Genomic DNA, 16,699 nt, shown 5'->3' with positions numbered 1-16,699 from the left:
ATTGATCTGTGCTGCTCTTAAAGTGGAGTTCTGAACTCCACTAAAGTTTAAGGTCTTTTTCTTTGGCACTGAAGTCCACGCGCGTGGCAAATTGCGACGGTTGGCAGAAAGGATCAAAAAGGAGGACAAAAGGGCGTAAAGGAGGACACGTACTGTCCGGACTGTCTGGACGTCTGGTCATCCTTGGTGAGTCTGGGTGCAACAGCAGACCCCAGATACAGAAATTCAAACTTGGCGAGACTAACCAAGCGCTATCCTCGACCGAGGAATAGCCTTGTTTGTAGGTTTGGATTAGTATATATATTTTTTTTTGCAGTAGTAGTAGGCTAGTCCATCGCGGTCTCAAACTTGCCCTCTTGTATGTTCTTGTTCTTGTAATGTTCTGTCGAGATAAGTGCTGTAGCCTCCGTCTACACTCAGCGGTTGCCACAATGCTCAACTTTTCTGCTGAGCAACCGAGTAAATCAATAAAGAAAGTAATTCCCTTTGGTCTTGGTGAACTTTGAACACACTCGCATGCACGCAGACTCAAAACAGATATTTGCTAATCCAGAAAGGCATTCTGCCAATGCGGTGCAAGTAACGCTAACGGGTTAGAGCATGTTGGATTAATGTTATACAGGCTGTAGACTACAGCAGGAACATACATTTTAGAGGACCACAGCTTTGCAGTACGAAGTATTCAATCAAAAGTTTTTAAAGACTGTGACCAAAATCTGAACGCTGTTTGGGAAGATAAGGGTGAAAGAGTAAGAGACTGAAAGAAATCGGCAGTGAGAGAGATGGGTGCATCAGCCGTGTTCGTGTGTCTCCTGGTGTGTTTAGCCCTGGGACTGATTGGAGCAGCGGAGACAGGGGAGACTGGGCCTGCAGTAGGGAAGAGGCCTAAAGGGCCTACTGGTAGTGAAACGGATGAAAATGGAGTAACTGAGCATATCACTGTTCAAAAAGAAGAGGCTAGTAAATCTGTTGAACCTAAGGGTAAAATTACTAGTAGTAATGTGAATGTGACTGGTAGTGAAAAAGACACAAACGTAGGAAATGATGCTGCACAGCAGACTGGAGAAGGTGTTGGTGCGATAGCTGGTCCCACTGGTTATACTGGTCGACTACTGGTGGTGCCGATGGACGGGAGTCACTGGGTGGGTGTGAAAGCCATTGCTGAGGAGATGGGACGCCGTGGACATCAGGTCACTGTGGTTATACCTGAAATCAGCATGCGTATGGGTCCAGGTAAGCACTATACCACAGTGACATATCCTGTGCCATATGGGCAGAAGGACATTGACAAGCTGTTGGAAAGACACAAAGACATGATGAGTCAGTCCACAAAACCCGTGATGGAAAAGATATCCTTCCATATGAACAATCTTAAGAAAGTATCTGGCTTCATTTTTACTACTGCTGAGGGGTTGCTCTTCAACGCGTCACTCATCTCCCATCTATCACAGCAGGTCAGTGTGTGGACAGATGTTTGAGTGTGAGGAATTTAAAATCTCTCTCTTCTCCTAACCTCCCTACCTTCTATCTCTTGCAGGGTTTTGATGCGATGTTGACTGACCCCATGATTCCTACAGGATCTCTGATAGCCAGGAAGTTGGGTGAGTGTGTCTGTATGTGTACATGCTTGGTTATGATTGTGAAGTCAAATGTACCAAGCCTTTGGTTTTCGGCCTTCCACCCCATAGGTCTCCCATCCGTGGGTTTGCTGAGAGGAATCCCCTGTGGCTTAGACCTCAAGTCTGCTGCCTGCCCCTCCCCTCCCTCTTATGTACCACGCTTCTTCACAAAATACACAGACGTTATGTCCTTCAAAGAGAGAGTCGTCAACGTAGTCGTAAGGGCACAACCTTCATGCACACATGCACGCTCACATGCACACAGACATGCACCCAGCAACCTTTAATTCAATGGTTTTTGTCTTGTTTGTGTATCTGATGAAAGGTGAGCATGCTGGAGCCGTTGCTGTGCACATTTCTGACCTGGCACTTTGACCAGATTGCCAAGGACTTTTTGGAAGAGGATGTGGGCGTGGCCGAAGTGCTGACAGACACTGCTATCTGGTTGATGAGGTTTGGTATTCACACACACACACACGCACATATACACAAACAAACACAAAATAATAAATGAGAAATATGTATACACAGGTATGACTTCATGCTGGAATTCCCTCGCCCCCTAATGCCTAATATGGTCCTTGTTGGCGGCATCAACTGCAACTTGAACAAACCCTTACCTGAAGAAAGACTGCTCGTTTGTGTCAAAGTGACCATGCTTTCACTCCATATTACAGATGTATTCCACTGTCAATACCCCTTAACAGTTGTTCTGTATAGGATCTGGAGTCATGGGTCTCCTCAGCGGAACATGGTTTTGTGGTTTTCACCCTGGGCTCCATGGTGTCATCTATGCCAGAAGAGAAAGCTGCTATCTTCCTTGCAGCATTTGAAAAGATTCCACAAAGGGTAAATATCAAATAAGGCACATTCAAATACAAATCACAGATTCTGTGATCTGAAGATTGTCTGCTCTTGCTGTAGGTTCTGTGGCGGCACACCGGGCCAGTTCCTGACCATATACCCCAAAATGTTATGATAAAGAAATGGCTTCCACAGAATGAACTACTGAGTGGGTATCATGTTATCCACAATAGCCCACTAAATATCATTAACATCAGTTGACATAACTTGTTATATGTTGTAACATAATTATGTGTGTGTGCTTAGCTCATCATGGTGTGAAGGCTTTCCTGACCCATGCTGGGAGTCACGGTCTCTATGAGGCTCTGTGTCACGGAGTTCCAATGGTGATGCTGCCTCTGGGTGGAGACCAGACTGACAATGCTTACAGATTAGCCGCCCGAGGGGTGGGTGTGGTGTTGGACATCAATGAGATCACTGTGGAATCACTGCTGCAGGCCATAAATGAAGTCATCAACACAACACGGTGAGGGTTTATATGGTATTACCAGTTATATTTCAACCTAATTAAAGTGAAGCAAACTGCAAATGAACCATGTCAGTGTGTTACAGTATGTCTTTGTGTGCAGGTATAAGGACAATATGATGAAGCTGTCTGCCATGCATAAGGATCGCCCAATTGACCCACTCGACCTTTCTGTCTACTGGACAGAGTTTGTGATGCGGCATAAAGGAGCAGCACATCTTAGGGTGGCTGCACATGATCTCAACTGGTTCCAATACCACAGCCTGGATGTAATCGGCTGTTTGCTTCTGGTGTTGCTTGCTGTTGTCATGGTGATAATGAGATGCATAATGCTTTGTGTGCGGCGCTTTACCAGTAAGAGGAAACAGGACTGACCATAAATAAGATCACGGGTATTGTACATAAAGCAAGGCCGTAGCCATGGACTCAACATTGGGGGGGCAAATTATTTTTTTAAATTATAATTTCGGACAGCGTGCGTGGTTGCCTGTTTAGCGTAGCACATTTATATTTTTATATCAATATATTGGGGGGGACGTTTTGACCAGATTTGAATATTGGGGGGGATGTCCCCCCCCCAATGTGTATTATGATTACGGCCTTGACATAAAGCAATATAAACCAGAACACAGTAGATTATAATGCACTTGCTGGTGCCATTGTGTCTAGGTGTGTTATTATATGAATCATGCCATTAAAATAAAAGCATTTTAACTATATAAAGAGTGCCTTAGTCCTGCATGCCTGTAAACGACAAATTAAAAACTTTATTAAATACCTCCTTGAGTCTAAATGATCTTGTGTTGCACGTAAAAGTGAGTTGAATTGGTTAAGCACACACTTCAGTATAAAGACACACAAAGCAACAAATTGATATACACAGTTTAATAATGTACAGAAAATAACTTTATAATATGGTATAAGGTTGTTTGGGGATGTCAAATCTGGTAGGATCAGACTTCTGTGGTCAGTGGTCACTCTTCTTGGGGGGGAACAGGGCATACTCAACAGCCAAAGCAACAGCAAAGGCAGCAAAGCCCCATTTGAACCCCCTAAACAGGACATTTCCAAAAGTCACTGGCTGTGCAAAGCCACCCATGTACCTCCATGCCTCATTGCTGCAGATGGGATGGGGATAAAGAGGAAGACACATTTACTCGATTACACATACATGCTCTCAGTCAGATAACCAATGATGTACCCAGAGACAGAACACTTACCGTGCCCATGGGTCCTTGAGGCCCCTGGCTGCTAATCGCTGCTGTGTGAATTCCAGCGGGGTTCCATCCGCTTTCCATTGTCGCCAGTCTGGCATGTTCAGTTTACTGTGGCCATGGTCACCTCCCATTCTGCACGCACGCACACACAATCAGATGACTGTTTTGACATAATTTAGACTTCATTTGAATGTTACAATGTGACATGACACACCGGTTGTCAAGAATAACAGTATGGATCAGCTAGCAAGCTAATCTTGCGACGTCGTTTTCAGCTGTGTGAAACATGTTAGAAACAAGGTAGAAACATGCTAGAGAAAATACCAGGAGCAAGGATATATTAAATGGTTGTATTCGTCATTCTAAAACATGAACTAGGGTTTGCTTGTTCACTAACTGACCCTAACTTACCTAACACTAACTTAACCCTTGTTCATTCTGATTCACAGCAATGAGACCAATGTACTAGCTAACTGCAGAAGCCCTGCTAGCTAGCAATAATATTCCTCGTCGTCCCGGTGTCAGCAAGTAATATCAAGGTACAGATCAGGATTGATATCAATTTAAGTTTTGATTTGGATTGAGATGATACAATGTTATGCCTTGCGAGTGTGTAACCTATAATTGGCAATTCAATTAATACATAAACGCTTTACCTGGCTGAATCGTTGTTGTGACCTCTGTGTTTGAGACGCCACTGCGACACTTGCTTCTCATTTACGGCTCCCCAACCTACGGTACTTCGTTAGGCTCAAACCAAACCCTAGACTGTAAAAACAAGGTTCAAACCATTGTTCAAACCAAATACTATACACAAACCTCTTGGCCACACCGTGGACTCAGGCGAAAAAAGTACGCTGGGTTGGACCAATGTCTACTAAAGCAGTATAGCATAACTATGGTAATAACCTTTAAAAGTAGCTCTGGCGTATTTGTGTGGTAGCGTTTAAAACTGAGCCCAATTATTCATTATGCCATCAGTGCACTACAATTAAAGCATTGACTTCAAAACTGATGTAAAATAATTTACGAAAAAGAAGTTCAGAATACTTTTGTTATGGTTGATTTATTATTACAATTTTTATTTGAAGACAAACATATATATTTTTTTATGACAACGTTGAGTCAAGACAACAGAATTCCTTTAATCTGCTATTACATGCTGATATTGTTAATTAGATACATGGTTGGTTTTTAGAAACATTCTCCCTGTATTGTACATTATTATGGAAACATTTTACAGCATTACACCAATAATCATAGAACTTACGTCAGACTTTCATTGTTAATATCTGAATTATCTACAGTTATGTACATGAGATAGAAAAGGCAGATGGGTGTCCAATTTTCCATCCTATCAACAGTAGATGATGGCAAAAAAGATTGTGATTGCTTGTAACTGATTAATGCAATCCCCTGCCATGGGACTTTACAATAATGTGAGGTGAGGATCTGATTCACTCTCACACTGTTCTCTGATGCCATCAAGGGTCAGAGTTTGGATTTAGGGTTGAGGAGTTCTTTCAGTGTGTCCAGGTTTTCTCCCTCTGGAGCTTCAGGCCATGCACTGTGATCTAAACACAAACAGAGATTCATGACAACCTGATATCTCACACCAAGAGACAAAGACTCTCTCTATGTACGTATGTATGAGTAGGTGTGTGTACCTGGTATGTCCCACATGGAGTGGTACAGACTTTGTCCAGCGTCCACCCGAAGAGTGGCTCCTGAGATGTAGGAGGCGGCTGGAGAGAGCAAGAAACACACTGCGGGGGAGATCTGAACAGCCCCCCCCCCCCCACCCCCCCCCCCCCCCCCCCCCCCCCCCCCCCCCCCCCCCCCCCACACACTTTTAGTTTTTTACTTTGCACCCAAGTAGTAGGATGTAGATAAACAATAAAAGATATGTTGCCTGGTGGACTGTACCACGCATACCTCCTCTGGGACCCCTAGTCTTTTAGCAGGGCTGAATGGGACAGACATCTTAAACAAAGTTGGTCCAAATTCTTTATAGTTCTCCATTGCTGTCTTAGAGATGATGGTACCCTGCACAAAAACACACGTCAGGTGACAATAGAAAATACATAGAAAAGTGTACCCTGTACATTCATCTGCTTCACACACACATACGCACTGGTGCAATGGCATTGATCCTAACTCCCGAGCTAGCCCACTCAATGGCTAGAGTCTTGGTTAGGTTATCTACAGCTGCCCTGGCTGCACCTGTATGGCTGTATGAAAGGAAGATGGAAAGAGGGGGTAAAGTATGAATAAGACAAAAAATAAAAAAGTGTGTGAATTAGTTGAAACAGAAAGAGAGTGTATGTTAGTGCAAGTAACATACGCCATTCCTGGGAATCCCTTCCACATATCGGCAATGATGTTGACAATCACCCCTCCATGGTCTTTCATCCATGCAGAGTAAACTGCAGACACACAATCACAGTATTACAGAATACCCATGCAACAGTAAAATGTCTTCCATTCGGACATGCCATGCCTCACCTACCTTCCTTGCAACAGTGGAATGTTCCAGTCAAGTTGGTGTCTATGACAGCCTTCCAACCTTTGAGCGACATTGATTCTACTGGGCTGCTGAACTGGCCTCCACCGTTATTCACCAAAAAGTCTATTTGACCATATTTCTTGAGTACAGATGAAACCAGGGCCTTCACCTACCCCCACACACAAGCAAACCACAATACAGCAATTAAAGCATAAATGAATCCCAATAGATACCATTGACGTAAATGCAAGGAGTGTGTGTACCTCATCCTCGTGGCGGATGTTGCAGGCTATAGGTACGACAGATGCCAGACTAGATGCAGGGATTTTCTGCTTCAGCTCCTCAGCAGCAGCTTCAAGCCTCTCTACCTTTCTACTGGAGATAACCACATGGCACCCTTTGCGAAATACAGCAAGATATATGGTTATAAGCCATTCATCATGTTGTAGCCTAGAAACAATTTTTTAAGTACACACAATGGACATGTCTAATATTCGAAGGTCTAGTTTGTCACTCGAGTCTGATATAGGGTAAAGTTCATTAACTTCAAGTCGCGTCTAGAATAAATGGCTCTGTTAGCAACATTAGTTTGCTAGCCGCTGAGCGGTGTAGCTATAAATTACACATGACTCTTACCGAGTTCAAGCAGCTCGGCAGAGATTGCTTTACCAATACCAGTCCCGCCACCAGTTACAATCGCTACTTTGTTATTAAACAAACCCGACCTGAACACACTTGAGGCCGCCATACTTTTTGGAAAGTGACACTGGTAGACAATCGCATGAGCGCCCTCGTGTGGACTTTTCAGTCTCTTTAAATGCAGTCATTGGTTTCTCTCAAGATCAATTCGATAACCGATGGGTTGTCAACTGTTCAAAATACTTTATGGTTCATGATACTTAAAACAGGCCTGATTTCTACGGTAATTAGTAATATAAATCCGAGGTGACAAATGGTACCCGTATGGGCACAATAACACCCTGCTCCCAGTGGTGGTGTCCATTTGAAAATTAATATACTTTCCCAATGCCATTAACCAATTATGTACATCCATTCTGACAGTCACCCAACCATTCATATTACCCTATACAACCAACAAGTCCATTCTGGTTTAGGTGGATGTTCTTAAATTTAGTCTCTGCTCACAGCCAATGATTTAATACACCACCAGGCATTCCATTCAGGCACTCATTGGCAAAAACATTTACACAGGGGATGATGGTGAAAGAACACAACACACAGAAATCCGTTCCAGACCACTTTATTTTAGGATGTCTGATGTTGTAATTCAATGTCCAGGACGGAGACTCTATACAAAACAGTCCCAAATCCCCAGTAGCGTAGTTGTACTGGTTTACTGTTCCTTCAGCTCCTTCAGTCTCCTGATGGCTGACTTCACTGTGACAGCAGAGGTTGTGCTAAAAAAGAGGTAGAACACATCATTTAATTCAAATAAGTCAAAAGTCAAAATCCAGTATCAACACAAACAGGATCAGCACTCAAGCTTGAACTCCAAGGTTAACATTTCCCAACACAAATTCAAGGTGTTTCGGAACCATTAATATTACAATGGTATATTATGCACAAGTATGCCTTTGCTTTCACATGTAGGCAGCATTACAACTGTACATAAGTCATTTTCTGTGATGTATCCTTAATCAAATCTGTCCACTGGATTAGTCTTTATGAACAGCATAAAGCATATACATGCACATTTTTCATGTAAGCATTAACAATATACAATGACATTATGCCCCGGGTATGCAGTATACCGAGGACACAGAATAACTATGCAAATCTTCCAAACCTGATGGCCTGAGAAAGTAATCACAATGACAACTTACTTGTATGTCCAGGCTCCTCCAGCCACAGTCTTTCTGCAGGACCCACAGTGCCAGATACCCACTGCCCTCCTCTTCATCTTAGTCTGGGCAAACATACACAAACAGACGTTAACAAAACATGGCAAGACAACATATCTGTTTAGGAGGCATGACAGCCTCTATACACTTACCTTGCCACAGAAGGAGCAGGTGTATTTGGCGTGCTGGCTGATCTCAATCTTCTTCACCATCTTCCTGAGCGACGCACCATAACGCGTGCCATACTTGCCAACAATCCCCACCTTCTTAGTGCGCTTAGCCTATTGGAAATGAATCACAATTTAACGATACCTAAAACATTTGGCGCTACATCTGTTTGTCAGCATCCAAAACACAACTTCGTTCATTGCCTTCGTACTAGTCCACTGGCAGTATGCAGCTAGACAGTACTAGCTATGCTAACTGACCACACATATAGTTAGCCAGCTACACTGAAAGAACTTGTAGAGTAGGGGTCGGCGAAAGACTACAACATTGTCAAGGTCTAAGCCAGATAATCAGGAGTGTGTTTACAGTACTGGGATACAACTGTGGAAATTAATGTAATCATGTTACTGTCAAGAAGCAAGCAGTCTCTAACCGGTAGGCTGCCGCAAAACGTTCTGCGTTCATGGGCGGCCATTGCTGCCATCGGATAACATGATTAGGAAATAACGTTTTATTTAACGATATTATTCCACAATCTATACAAATAGTTGGCAGATCTAACGTTTAATTGTATCTCACAGCTCGTGGGTACTTTATTATTTGCAAAGACGCTGTGAGATAGTTAGATTTACTTGGATTCAATAAGGGCAATTCGGTCTCACCATTGCAGCAGCGGAGACGGCGGTCCAAAGAGGGAGAAGCGTAGTGCGCAAGCGCAATTTAGCCCTGGATGGAAAGCTGCATTGTGGGGCATTGAGTCAGCTGTGTATTTGTGGCTCTTGGTGGACATTTGTGAAAACCTTTGCTACAATAATGCCCCATTTGGGTACAGTTCAATTATTTTGGATTCGTGGTTGGTTTATGATAGGTTAGGTTAACTTTCAATACATTTGGTTAAAGGAAAGATAATGTCAAAAGGAGTGGCTTTGCAGTAAAATGTGTGTGAATTATAGACTGTGGTCTGGGTTACGGTCATTCGGGGCACAAAGCGTATTCACCAAATCTGATTTTATTTCTATTTAAATCGGTGTGTGTAATAATATTGTTGTAAATAACGGCACATTGTTAAGTGTAAATATTCTTTATAAATAATATCGCCAGTGTTATCATGGGAGAATGGAAACCAAGTAACTACAGACGCTAGATCTTGGTATCGAGGATAGGCGCATGCGTATTCGCGCAGTTCAGACGGCAACGCATTACTGAGCCAGTCTGCAATGTAGTCCCACCGCTAAAAGCAAATTATTTCGACAAACAAAGATTGTGCAAAATATTCGCAGATTGCAACAAAATGAAACTCACACGGAAGCTAGTGCTTGCCAAGGCTAAGGCATCTGATCTAGACAGTGTAAAGAAACTAAACTGCTGGTAGGTGGGAAAAGCTAGCAGAGCTTGCTATCCAGGCAAGAGCTACCTAGCTGTTTATCTGCACAGTAAAATTAACATGTTGCTTGTTGTTGTCATTAAACATTTCAATTCGTTTTGCCCACAGGGGCTGCAAATTGACTGACGTGAGTGTTTTCGTATTGTGTTTCACGTTGAGTTGTGATGTCAATAACAGTCCCTTTTCTTCTGCCGAGTCTAATTTATCAACGTAACTTTTGTCTCTTCAGATCTCCATCTTCTCCCAGATACCCAACATCGAAGTTTTGACACTTAGGTTGGTCCATGTAGCTCTGTCTCTGTATCTCTCAGAGCTAAATATATGTAGGGACTGAGACAAAACGAACACATTTAAAATAGGCTTGTGGTGCGTCCCAAGACCCATACTACCATACAATATAGTATGTAGTATCTCCTGTACTGTAATAGTATGGGTGTGGGTATGCACGAAGAGAGAAAGACAAATTAATGTAAGACTGATTAGCTAAACTTAACTGTCTAGCTAAATCAAAAGAAAGTGTGTTTTGATACACTTTTAGACTTGTCTGCTCCACCCAAAAATCTGGTCTAAAACCTCCCTTGTTCTCCAGTGTGAATAGTATCGCATCTCTGTCACCTCTCGCTGGCTGCCTGTCTCTCTGTGAGCTCTACCTGAGAAGGAACTTGATCCCGTGTCTTGCCGAGCTCTCTCATCTCCGCCCACTCACACGCCTGCGAGTGCTCTGGTTAGCTGAGAACCCCTGCTGCGGAGCAGATCCCAGCCACTACCGACTCACGGTGCTGCGCAGCCTGCCTCGCCTACAAAAATTAGACAACCAGGGTAAGTCTAGTAAATCTCTCTTTTAAATCTCTCTTTCATTGGAGATTTCTGTGAAGGAGAGTTCTGTTGAGTTTGAAGCTTCAAAAACAGTTTGTGGTGTTCACCTGAGTGTGTGTGTGTGTGCGTACATGCAGTGGTGACAGAAGAGGAGATTGCACTTTCCTTGGTGGAGGGTGATGAGATAACCACACCCCCTTCTACAGCTCAGAACCAACCCTCCACCAATGGCCAAACAGATGTGGAGACAGAGAATGACTCTCTCAACTACAGCATGGAGGAAACCAAGTGAGGCCCACCTTTTTACTTAACTCAAGGTTGAGGTGCTGGGCTGTGTTGTATAAACGAGAGTGGTTTCATCTCTTACACACAGATTATTAACCCACACACTTTGCTCTGTAGTAAGATCCGTGAGCAGTTGGGGATGAAGCTTCTTCCCAGAGACAAGTTCCCCTCCCTCTCCTCCCCATCCACCCGGGAGACCAGGCCTTTGGCCAGTAAGGTAATAACTACATTGTCCTGATACTGTATGCCAATCAGTGTATTTGTAAGCCTTTGTTTGTGAGGGTATGTGATGACTGATGTGATGGTGTTATCACTTAGACACACACTCTGGAGGCGGTGTTGCTGTTGCTGAAGGACTTGGATGAAGAAGAGCTACGCATTGTTCACACTGCAACACAGAACAAACTCAGAACATACACATTCAGTTGTGAAACACTGTCACACACTTTGCTAACAGAAAGAACCACTAATATGGAGCACTGACAAACACACACTTCGGGTTGATACACTTTATAATTTTGGCCAAACTGATGTGCCCAAACTGTCTTGTAGAATTCCCATGAGATGTGGATTGCATCTGATGCACTAACAAAAATGTATTTGGCACTAACCAGCTGTGCTAGTGGCTGGACAGTTTTACCAACCCTGCAAATTGCCCATTCTTTACATTCAATTGTTTTAGGAGCAAAGATGATGCCCTGTGTTGGTCATATTCCTAGAGTGAGTATAACAGCATGACAGCCTTTTCTTGAACATAAATTGAATGTTTTTTGCGTTGTGCTTTGATGAAGAATTAATATGCCTGTATTATTGCCTTGTGTAAATAAAGAAATCTGAGATGCAAAAAAACATTTTACTGAAATTGGACATACATAGATAAGACACATACAGAGTATGCATGCATGCAAACAAACAAATACACACATACCCTCTGCCTGTAAGACAACAGTAATGCACCCTCTGAGGGTTGTGATGACTTGTACCTCAGTTATAATGTTACTTCATGTTTCCAGATTTCCATAGATTTGAAAACTAGATATTGTGGATATCTCAGTAATCTTACATATACTAAAGATACATGCTGGTGTGAATATACATCGACTTTCCCAGGGACTATACTTGTCTCAGAGGATGCATTCATGCAAGAGAAATCCACAAAAACACTACGGCAGAAGAAGATCCACCTTAATTCTTTTTAATCCATGTCCTCTTTCTCCAGGAAGTCAGTCAGTGTGCTCGTATCCACGGGAACCAGCAGGTACTCTACGCCATCGGCATGCTGGGTGAAAAAAAGAGAAGTCAGCCAGAGACAGATGGTCTGATATAGTGTAGAGAAGGCAACAGGCCAGGGCCAAAATAGCATGGAGTACGTTCATTAAAGGACTAGTCATTAGGTGTATATATGTGGATGCAGTTGGTGTGTTGTCTTCACCTTTCGTGTTCGTATCAGTTTGTGGTCTCTAAACTCCGTGAGCTGGGTTCTCAGTGTCAGGTCTGAGTTAACCAAAAACGCTTCCCGACAACGCTGGTAGAAATCCTGGAACGACAAACCTAGACGACACATGCATACAAACGTTGACCATAATTCACTCGTCAAATAAGAGACCCACACATATACTACAAGAAAGACAGCTTATTTATTCACCTGTGTATGCAGGGTTGTCTTTGTTCTCTATCTGAAACTCCACCAGCAACCTGAAGATGCCCCTGTGCAGTAACAGACAGATGATGCTCATAACACACTGTGGCCCTTAGCCTGGTTGCCAGCCCAACTTAGCCCCACTCACAAACATTTTTGGGGGGTCGGGAAGTTGGGTCTGGGGAACCTCGGTTCGGGATAAACTATGTCCGAACAGGAGCTGTTCGGACCAATCAAATTGTCAGGGTGGGCTTTATACGATGATGGACAGATGATCAACAGTAACGTAATCAACCACGTCACCAAAGAGCGCTTGGGTTGAATTTGTTTTCAACAGACAATGTATTACGTTGCTCTGATTGGTTGTAGGTCTATCCAATTGAGCGAAGAGGCATTTGTTTTACGAGTTCGGTTGAAACACGCCCCATACTCACAGCCCAACGGAGATTTCTCAGACTCATCTTCTGACTAGAATTATGAGTATGACAACGTCAGGCTATGTGGCCCTGCATTGAGCATGGTAAATCTGATCTCCATTGAAGAGGCACAGGTGACAAAACAAGTATGCGTTACCTGGCGTTGGAAGTTAAGCTGCGGAGGACATGTGTGAGTGAGGACAGAGCGAGGGCCCCTGTCTGCTGTACAAGGAGAGAGTTCTCGTACGACGTTTCCTCAATGTAGCGCTGGAAAGACACACACTCCCACCACAGCCAGTTAAACTGGCTCTGCTTGCACTGGTCCCACACTAAAACACACACAAACATACAGGTTATACAGAGTAGCTGGCCTCACAGCCATTGTGAAGCCACTTCAGTACAGTTCTCGCAGACACATATACCCAGTGCTTCGGTACAGTCCACCAATACCTAGTGGGGCGTTGATGTGGTCGATGGAAGCCACAAGGTGCATGTTGGGAAGAGAAGCCAGTTGTCCTAGTGCACTCTGGGTCTTGTCCCCTCGGAGCATTGGCCCGTCAATGTTATGGATGATCAAGTAAACATGGAGGTCAGGGTCTAATGAAAAACATACACAGAAAATATCTTGCACACCAAAAACTAAATCTAACCCCCTTCTCTGTTAGAACTAAAAGAAAAAACACCAACTCACCGTCTTTGAGGGATGTGGCGATGAACTGGATCTGATCATCGGGGTTCCGGAAGGTTCCCTCATGCTCTAGAACCTCAGCAGTCAGAGAATTCAGGATCTGCAGGAGAATACCGACATAACCCACATAGTCATATTCCTGCTTGCTTTAAACATACTTTACATGAGGTATGATGAACAATCGTGCTGAATGACCGGGTCAGAACTGACTGATTTGAGGGTGATGGAGGGGAAGAATCCATTGACCACCAGGTGAATCTCCTGAGAGAGATGAGACAGACGGAATTCTTCTAGGAGAGGCTTCTTGCTGCCAAGGCCATACACTAAGACACTGAAGCCCAACCTGCATAACAGACAAGCAACAGTTTTTGTTCAGATTTCATCACACAAACAGATTGAACAAAACAAAATTGGGACACATTTTAAAAGCAAGCCCAAAATGCAAACGTACTGTAACTGTAGCATCCATTTGTTAAAGTGTTTCTGGTGTTTGTTGTGAAGCTGCTGGATCTCAGAGGAATAACAGGAGGGCTTATCCTTTAACACCCGGAACAATGTCTCCTACACAGAAATGGATGCACGTTAAAAAAAGTATCAGTTTGCTGACATGTGAAGAGTACTTACATCTGACTTGAGATCTGGCAAGTGGGTTAAAGAGTCCACAACAAACCCTGTCCAGTTTTGGAGTGGAGAGGCGCTGAAGAGTGCGGTCTGATGTCAGGACCTTGGAGCTGCCATGAGCCTCGAAATACTCCTCAACTAGACTGGGCTACAGAAGGAACACAGTTACAGTCCACAAACCAAACCGTACGGCATGGTATAGTACAGTACAGGAGAGACAGACACCTGGTTCAAGATCTCAGGGGCACTCTTGCTCTTCTTAGCTGGGGTCTTGTAAAGAGCAGCAGACTGGGGCTTACTAGGAGTTCTGGGCTGCTTGACATTCTCTTTCTCCTCCGTCTTCCCCTTGTCTTCTTCCTCTACACCATCCTCCTCCTCTCCAGAGTCAGAAGCAGACAATTCGCTGTCACTGTCTGACCTGAGGCTGGGGGCTGTGAAAACACAAAAATACCAACAGTTTACAACTGGACTTGCCATGGCGATTAAAAGCCTGGTAGAACTGATGAGCCAACATGGTACCCCACCTGTCAGTCTCTTCCTGAGTCTATGAGGTGTTGTGGAGACAAACTGCACCTTCTTACCCTTAAAAGGAAAGCAGCACAGTCACGGTATTGAAAGGCTCACTTATGCGGGCACTGTAGTAAAGCTCCATTAAATCATGTCAATTGCAAGTAAAGCTGTCCTTGTAGCCAAAAGGGACTTTGGTATCCATTGGTCTCACTGTTGCTTCACTCAGTCTTACCTTTTGAGGGGTTCGGCTATCACTCACATGTTCTTGAGAAGACAGAGAGGGAGAGAGGGATGCAAAATAAACAAAAGAAAACATGGATACAAATATAGTTCAAGTTATCACACTGCCTCAATAAGAACGCTTGGGTTGGCTTGACTTACTGCGGCTAGCGCGGGTAGGCGGTGGGAGTTCAGAGTCAGCCGTTAGATTAAAAGCCACATTCTTGCCCGGTGTTCGAGCCAACTCAGATGCTGCACACACAGATCAAGTGGGTATTATCATGCATACATGTTAGCTACACATAGAGAGAAAGACAGAAGCATGTGCAGCCTGCAGTATTACCTGTCTGGGCCAACTTGTGGGAACGTTTGATAGACTGGAAGGTGAATACAGAGGCCCCTGCTACCCCAGATAAACATTCTTCTCCGTCTAAGAAACATGGAGCAACATACTCACTTAGCTCCTACAAGTCCCACATACATCACATCTATACACTACGTCCTCACATCATAAAAACACACAAGCTCAACACACACAACCTTCTGTATTATCTGTTCCCAAACACTGGATGTAGTGCTGTTCATTAAGGACCCCATCTTCATCTTCATCCTCGTCGTCCTCTTTACTACTCCACCGACCTGCTGAGTTCTTGAAAATCACTAACTTCTGCACCTGGTCACTGTTGCCTTTTACACCTGCGTACACACACGAACATGAACATAAATAACTGCTGAGATGTGGCTGAAAAGATACAGAGCTGATTCAGATGTTAAGTTTGTGTCATTGTCATTACCGTCTTGTTTGTCGACTATGTGCTCCAGAACTTCTCCATCCCCCACGAACCTCACTTCCAATACACTCATCCCTAAAACGAAACAACAATGACTAGCCTGGCCATCAGTAGTAGGCTTTGTACAAAGAATCGCCAATAAGTACTGTATAGCTTTTGAGTGCTTTCCAGACAGACAAAACAAGCATGCATGGATACCGTATGGCTAGCTAGCAAAGGTTTTCGGAGAATGTGAATGATCAGAGCATCAAATACATTTGTGATTGCACCGCGTGACTTGCCTTTCTACTGTTTTAAACTGGTTTCGTGCAAACGTGTTTCAAGAACATGTACAACACTGTACAACAATAATAGAACTGGGCTAAAAATGTGACACCATCTCTACACTGTCTACTTCATGACAGCTCCAGCGCGCCACATGAAAAAGTTTTTAAACCACGTGACAAGTGAAAGTTCACCATCTGACCAATCAAATTCTAGTATGCAATAAAACAACAATTCCCACCATCCATTGGGACGTGGTCTAGCCCTTCTCACACTTCAACAAGTGAGAAGGGCTAGACCACGTTCCCAAATTAAATAATGTTTCGCTGTGTTTAATTTGACATTCATTTGATATTCATTATAT

General features: G+C 43.6%; 6 protein-coding genes across 7 annotated transcripts; 2 read left to right on the top strand and 4 right to left on the bottom strand.

The window, feature by feature from the left end:
• The first annotated feature begins 16 nt into the window (after window positions 1-16).
• LOC124472825 (UDP-glucuronosyltransferase 1-6-like) lies at window positions 17-3,727 on the top strand. Of its 2 annotated transcripts, none has more exons than XM_047027917.1 (9): window positions 17-186; window positions 1,538-1,601; window positions 1,689-1,837; window positions 1,945-2,072; window positions 2,151-2,244; window positions 2,340-2,468; window positions 2,544-2,631; window positions 2,730-2,949; window positions 3,053-3,727. In XM_047027917.1, exons 2-9 carry the CDS (start codon window positions 1,550-1,552, stop codon window positions 3,321-3,323), a joined length of 1,131 nt encoding a protein of 376 aa, XP_046883873.1. In that variant the 5' UTR covers window positions 17-186; window positions 1,538-1,549; the 3' UTR covers window positions 3,324-3,727. The 2 variants fall into 2 exon arrangements, with proteins under 2 accessions (XP_046883873.1, XP_046883872.1); XM_047027916.1 differs by lacking the exon at window positions 17-186 and adding an exon at window positions 644-1,454.
• A 92-nt stretch (window positions 3,728-3,819) lies between these two features.
• ndufb3 (NADH:ubiquinone oxidoreductase subunit B3) lies at window positions 3,820-4,930 on the bottom strand. The gene is made up of 3 exons (XM_047027979.1): window positions 4,823-4,930; window positions 4,170-4,298; window positions 3,820-4,067 (listed from the first exon to the last, which is right to left on the bottom strand). Exons 2-3 carry the CDS (start codon window positions 4,295-4,297, stop codon window positions 3,917-3,919), a joined length of 279 nt encoding a protein of 92 aa, XP_046883935.1. The 5' UTR covers window position 4,298; window positions 4,823-4,930; the 3' UTR covers window positions 3,820-3,916.
• Window positions 4,931-5,221: 291 nt separating this feature from the next.
• Window positions 5,222-7,449, bottom strand: pecr (peroxisomal trans-2-enoyl-CoA reductase). Its single transcript, XM_047027970.1, has 8 exons — window positions 7,309-7,449; window positions 6,936-7,069; window positions 6,676-6,841; window positions 6,511-6,592; window positions 6,301-6,397; window positions 6,102-6,212; window positions 5,834-5,945; window positions 5,222-5,740 (listed from the first exon to the last, which is right to left on the bottom strand). The coding sequence occupies exons 1-8, from the start codon at window positions 7,418-7,420 to the stop codon at window positions 5,658-5,660; spliced, it is 897 nt and encodes a 298-aa protein (XP_046883926.1). The 5' UTR covers window positions 7,421-7,449; the 3' UTR covers window positions 5,222-5,657.
• A 468-nt stretch (window positions 7,450-7,917) lies between these two features.
• Window positions 7,918-9,426, bottom strand: rpl37a (ribosomal protein L37a). The gene is made up of 4 exons (XM_047027978.1): window positions 9,365-9,426; window positions 8,687-8,815; window positions 8,517-8,599; window positions 7,918-8,090 (listed from the first exon to the last, which is right to left on the bottom strand). The coding sequence occupies exons 1-4, from the start codon at window positions 9,365-9,367 to the stop codon at window positions 8,027-8,029; spliced, it is 279 nt and encodes a 92-aa protein (XP_046883934.1). The 5' UTR covers window positions 9,368-9,426; the 3' UTR covers window positions 7,918-8,026.
• Window positions 9,427-9,866: 440 nt separating this feature from the next.
• cfap410 (cilia and flagella associated protein 410) lies at window positions 9,867-12,043 on the top strand. Its single transcript, XM_047027974.1, has 7 exons — window positions 9,867-10,070; window positions 10,195-10,213; window positions 10,316-10,362; window positions 10,676-10,905; window positions 11,040-11,190; window positions 11,305-11,404; window positions 11,506-12,043. Exons 1-7 carry the CDS (start codon window positions 9,994-9,996, stop codon window positions 11,668-11,670), a joined length of 789 nt encoding a protein of 262 aa, XP_046883930.1. The 5' UTR covers window positions 9,867-9,993; the 3' UTR covers window positions 11,671-12,043.
• Window positions 12,044-12,180: 137 nt separating this feature from the next.
• Window positions 12,181-16,482, bottom strand: orc2 (origin recognition complex, subunit 2). Its single transcript, XM_047027918.1, has 17 exons — window positions 16,353-16,482; window positions 16,075-16,146; window positions 15,821-15,976; window positions 15,624-15,710; window positions 15,443-15,532; window positions 15,294-15,325; window positions 15,076-15,133; window positions 14,777-14,982; window positions 14,601-14,699; window positions 14,382-14,491; window positions 14,141-14,273; window positions 13,934-14,030; window positions 13,693-13,839; window positions 13,400-13,571; window positions 12,833-12,894; window positions 12,620-12,738; window positions 12,181-12,466 (listed from the first exon to the last, which is right to left on the bottom strand). Exons 2-17 carry the CDS (start codon window positions 16,142-16,144, stop codon window positions 12,383-12,385), a joined length of 1,722 nt encoding a protein of 573 aa, XP_046883874.1. The 5' UTR covers window positions 16,145-16,146; window positions 16,353-16,482; the 3' UTR covers window positions 12,181-12,382.
• Window positions 16,483-16,699: the final 217 nt, after the last annotated feature.

This window comes from Hypomesus transpacificus, chromosome 10 (genome assembly GCF_021917145.1).
Source record: "Hypomesus transpacificus isolate Combined female chromosome 10, fHypTra1, whole genome shotgun sequence".
Taxonomy (NCBI): domain Eukaryota; kingdom Metazoa; phylum Chordata; class Actinopteri; order Osmeriformes; family Osmeridae; genus Hypomesus; species Hypomesus transpacificus.
Note: the sequence above shows the minus strand (reverse complement) of the source record. Positions and strands in the feature narration are given on the sequence as shown.

Coding starts and splice junctions, on each gene's coding strand:
- LOC124472825 (XM_047027916.1), top strand. CDS start 783: ATGGGTGCATCAGCCGTGTTCGTGTGTCTCCTGGTGTGTTTAGCCCTG. Junction 2,469..2,543: donor TTGAAAAGATTCCACAAAGG/GTAAATATCAAA, acceptor CTCTTGCTGTAG/GTTCTGTGGCGGCACACCGG. Junction 2,950..3,052: donor GAAGTCATCAACACAACACG/GTGAGGGTTTAT, acceptor CTTTGTGTGCAG/GTATAAGGACAATATGATGA.
- ndufb3 (XM_047027979.1), bottom strand. CDS start 4,297: ATGGGAGGTGACCATGGCCACAGTAAACTGAACATGCCAGACTGGCGA. Junction 4,068..4,169: donor CTCAAGGACCCATGGGCACG/GTAAGTGTTCTG, acceptor TCCCATCTGCAG/CAATGAGGCATGGAGGTACA.
- pecr (XM_047027970.1), bottom strand. CDS start 7,420: ATGGCGGCCTCAAGTGTGTTCAGGTCGGGTTTGTTTAATAACAAAGTA. Junction 6,593..6,675: donor ATTCCACTGTTGCAAGGAAG/GTAGGTGAGGCA, acceptor GTGTGTCTGCAG/TTTACTCTGCATGGATGAAA. Junction 5,946..6,101: donor GACTAGGGGTCCCAGAGGAG/GTATGCGTGGTA, acceptor GGGGCTGTTCAG/ATCTCCCCCGCAGTGTGTTT.
- rpl37a (XM_047027978.1), bottom strand. Junction 8,600..8,686: donor CCTGCTCCTTCTGTGGCAAG/GTAAGTGTATAG, acceptor ATGTTTGCCCAG/ACTAAGATGAAGAGGAGGGC. Junction 8,091..8,516: donor GGAGGAGCCTGGACATACAA/GTAAGTTGTCAT, acceptor CCTCTTTTTTAG/CACAACCTCTGCTGTCACAG.
- cfap410 (XM_047027974.1), top strand. CDS start 9,994: ATGAAACTCACACGGAAGCTAGTGCTTGCCAAGGCTAAGGCATCTGAT. Junction 10,906..11,039: donor ACAAAAATTAGACAACCAGG/GTAAGTCTAGTA, acceptor GCGTACATGCAG/TGGTGACAGAAGAGGAGATT. Junction 11,405..11,505: donor CCAGGCCTTTGGCCAGTAAG/GTAATAACTACA, acceptor GTTATCACTTAG/ACACACACTCTGGAGGCGGT.
- orc2 (XM_047027918.1), bottom strand. CDS start 16,144: ATGAGTGTATTGGAAGTGAGGTTCGTGGGGGATGGAGAAGTTCTGGAG. Junction 14,700..14,776: donor CCCCTGAGATCTTGAACCAG/GTGTCTGTCTCT, acceptor TTCCTTCTGTAG/CCCAGTCTAGTTGAGGAGTA. Junction 12,739..12,832: donor AGACAACCCTGCATACACAG/GTGAATAAATAA, acceptor TGTGTCGTCTAG/GTTTGTCGTTCCAGGATTTC.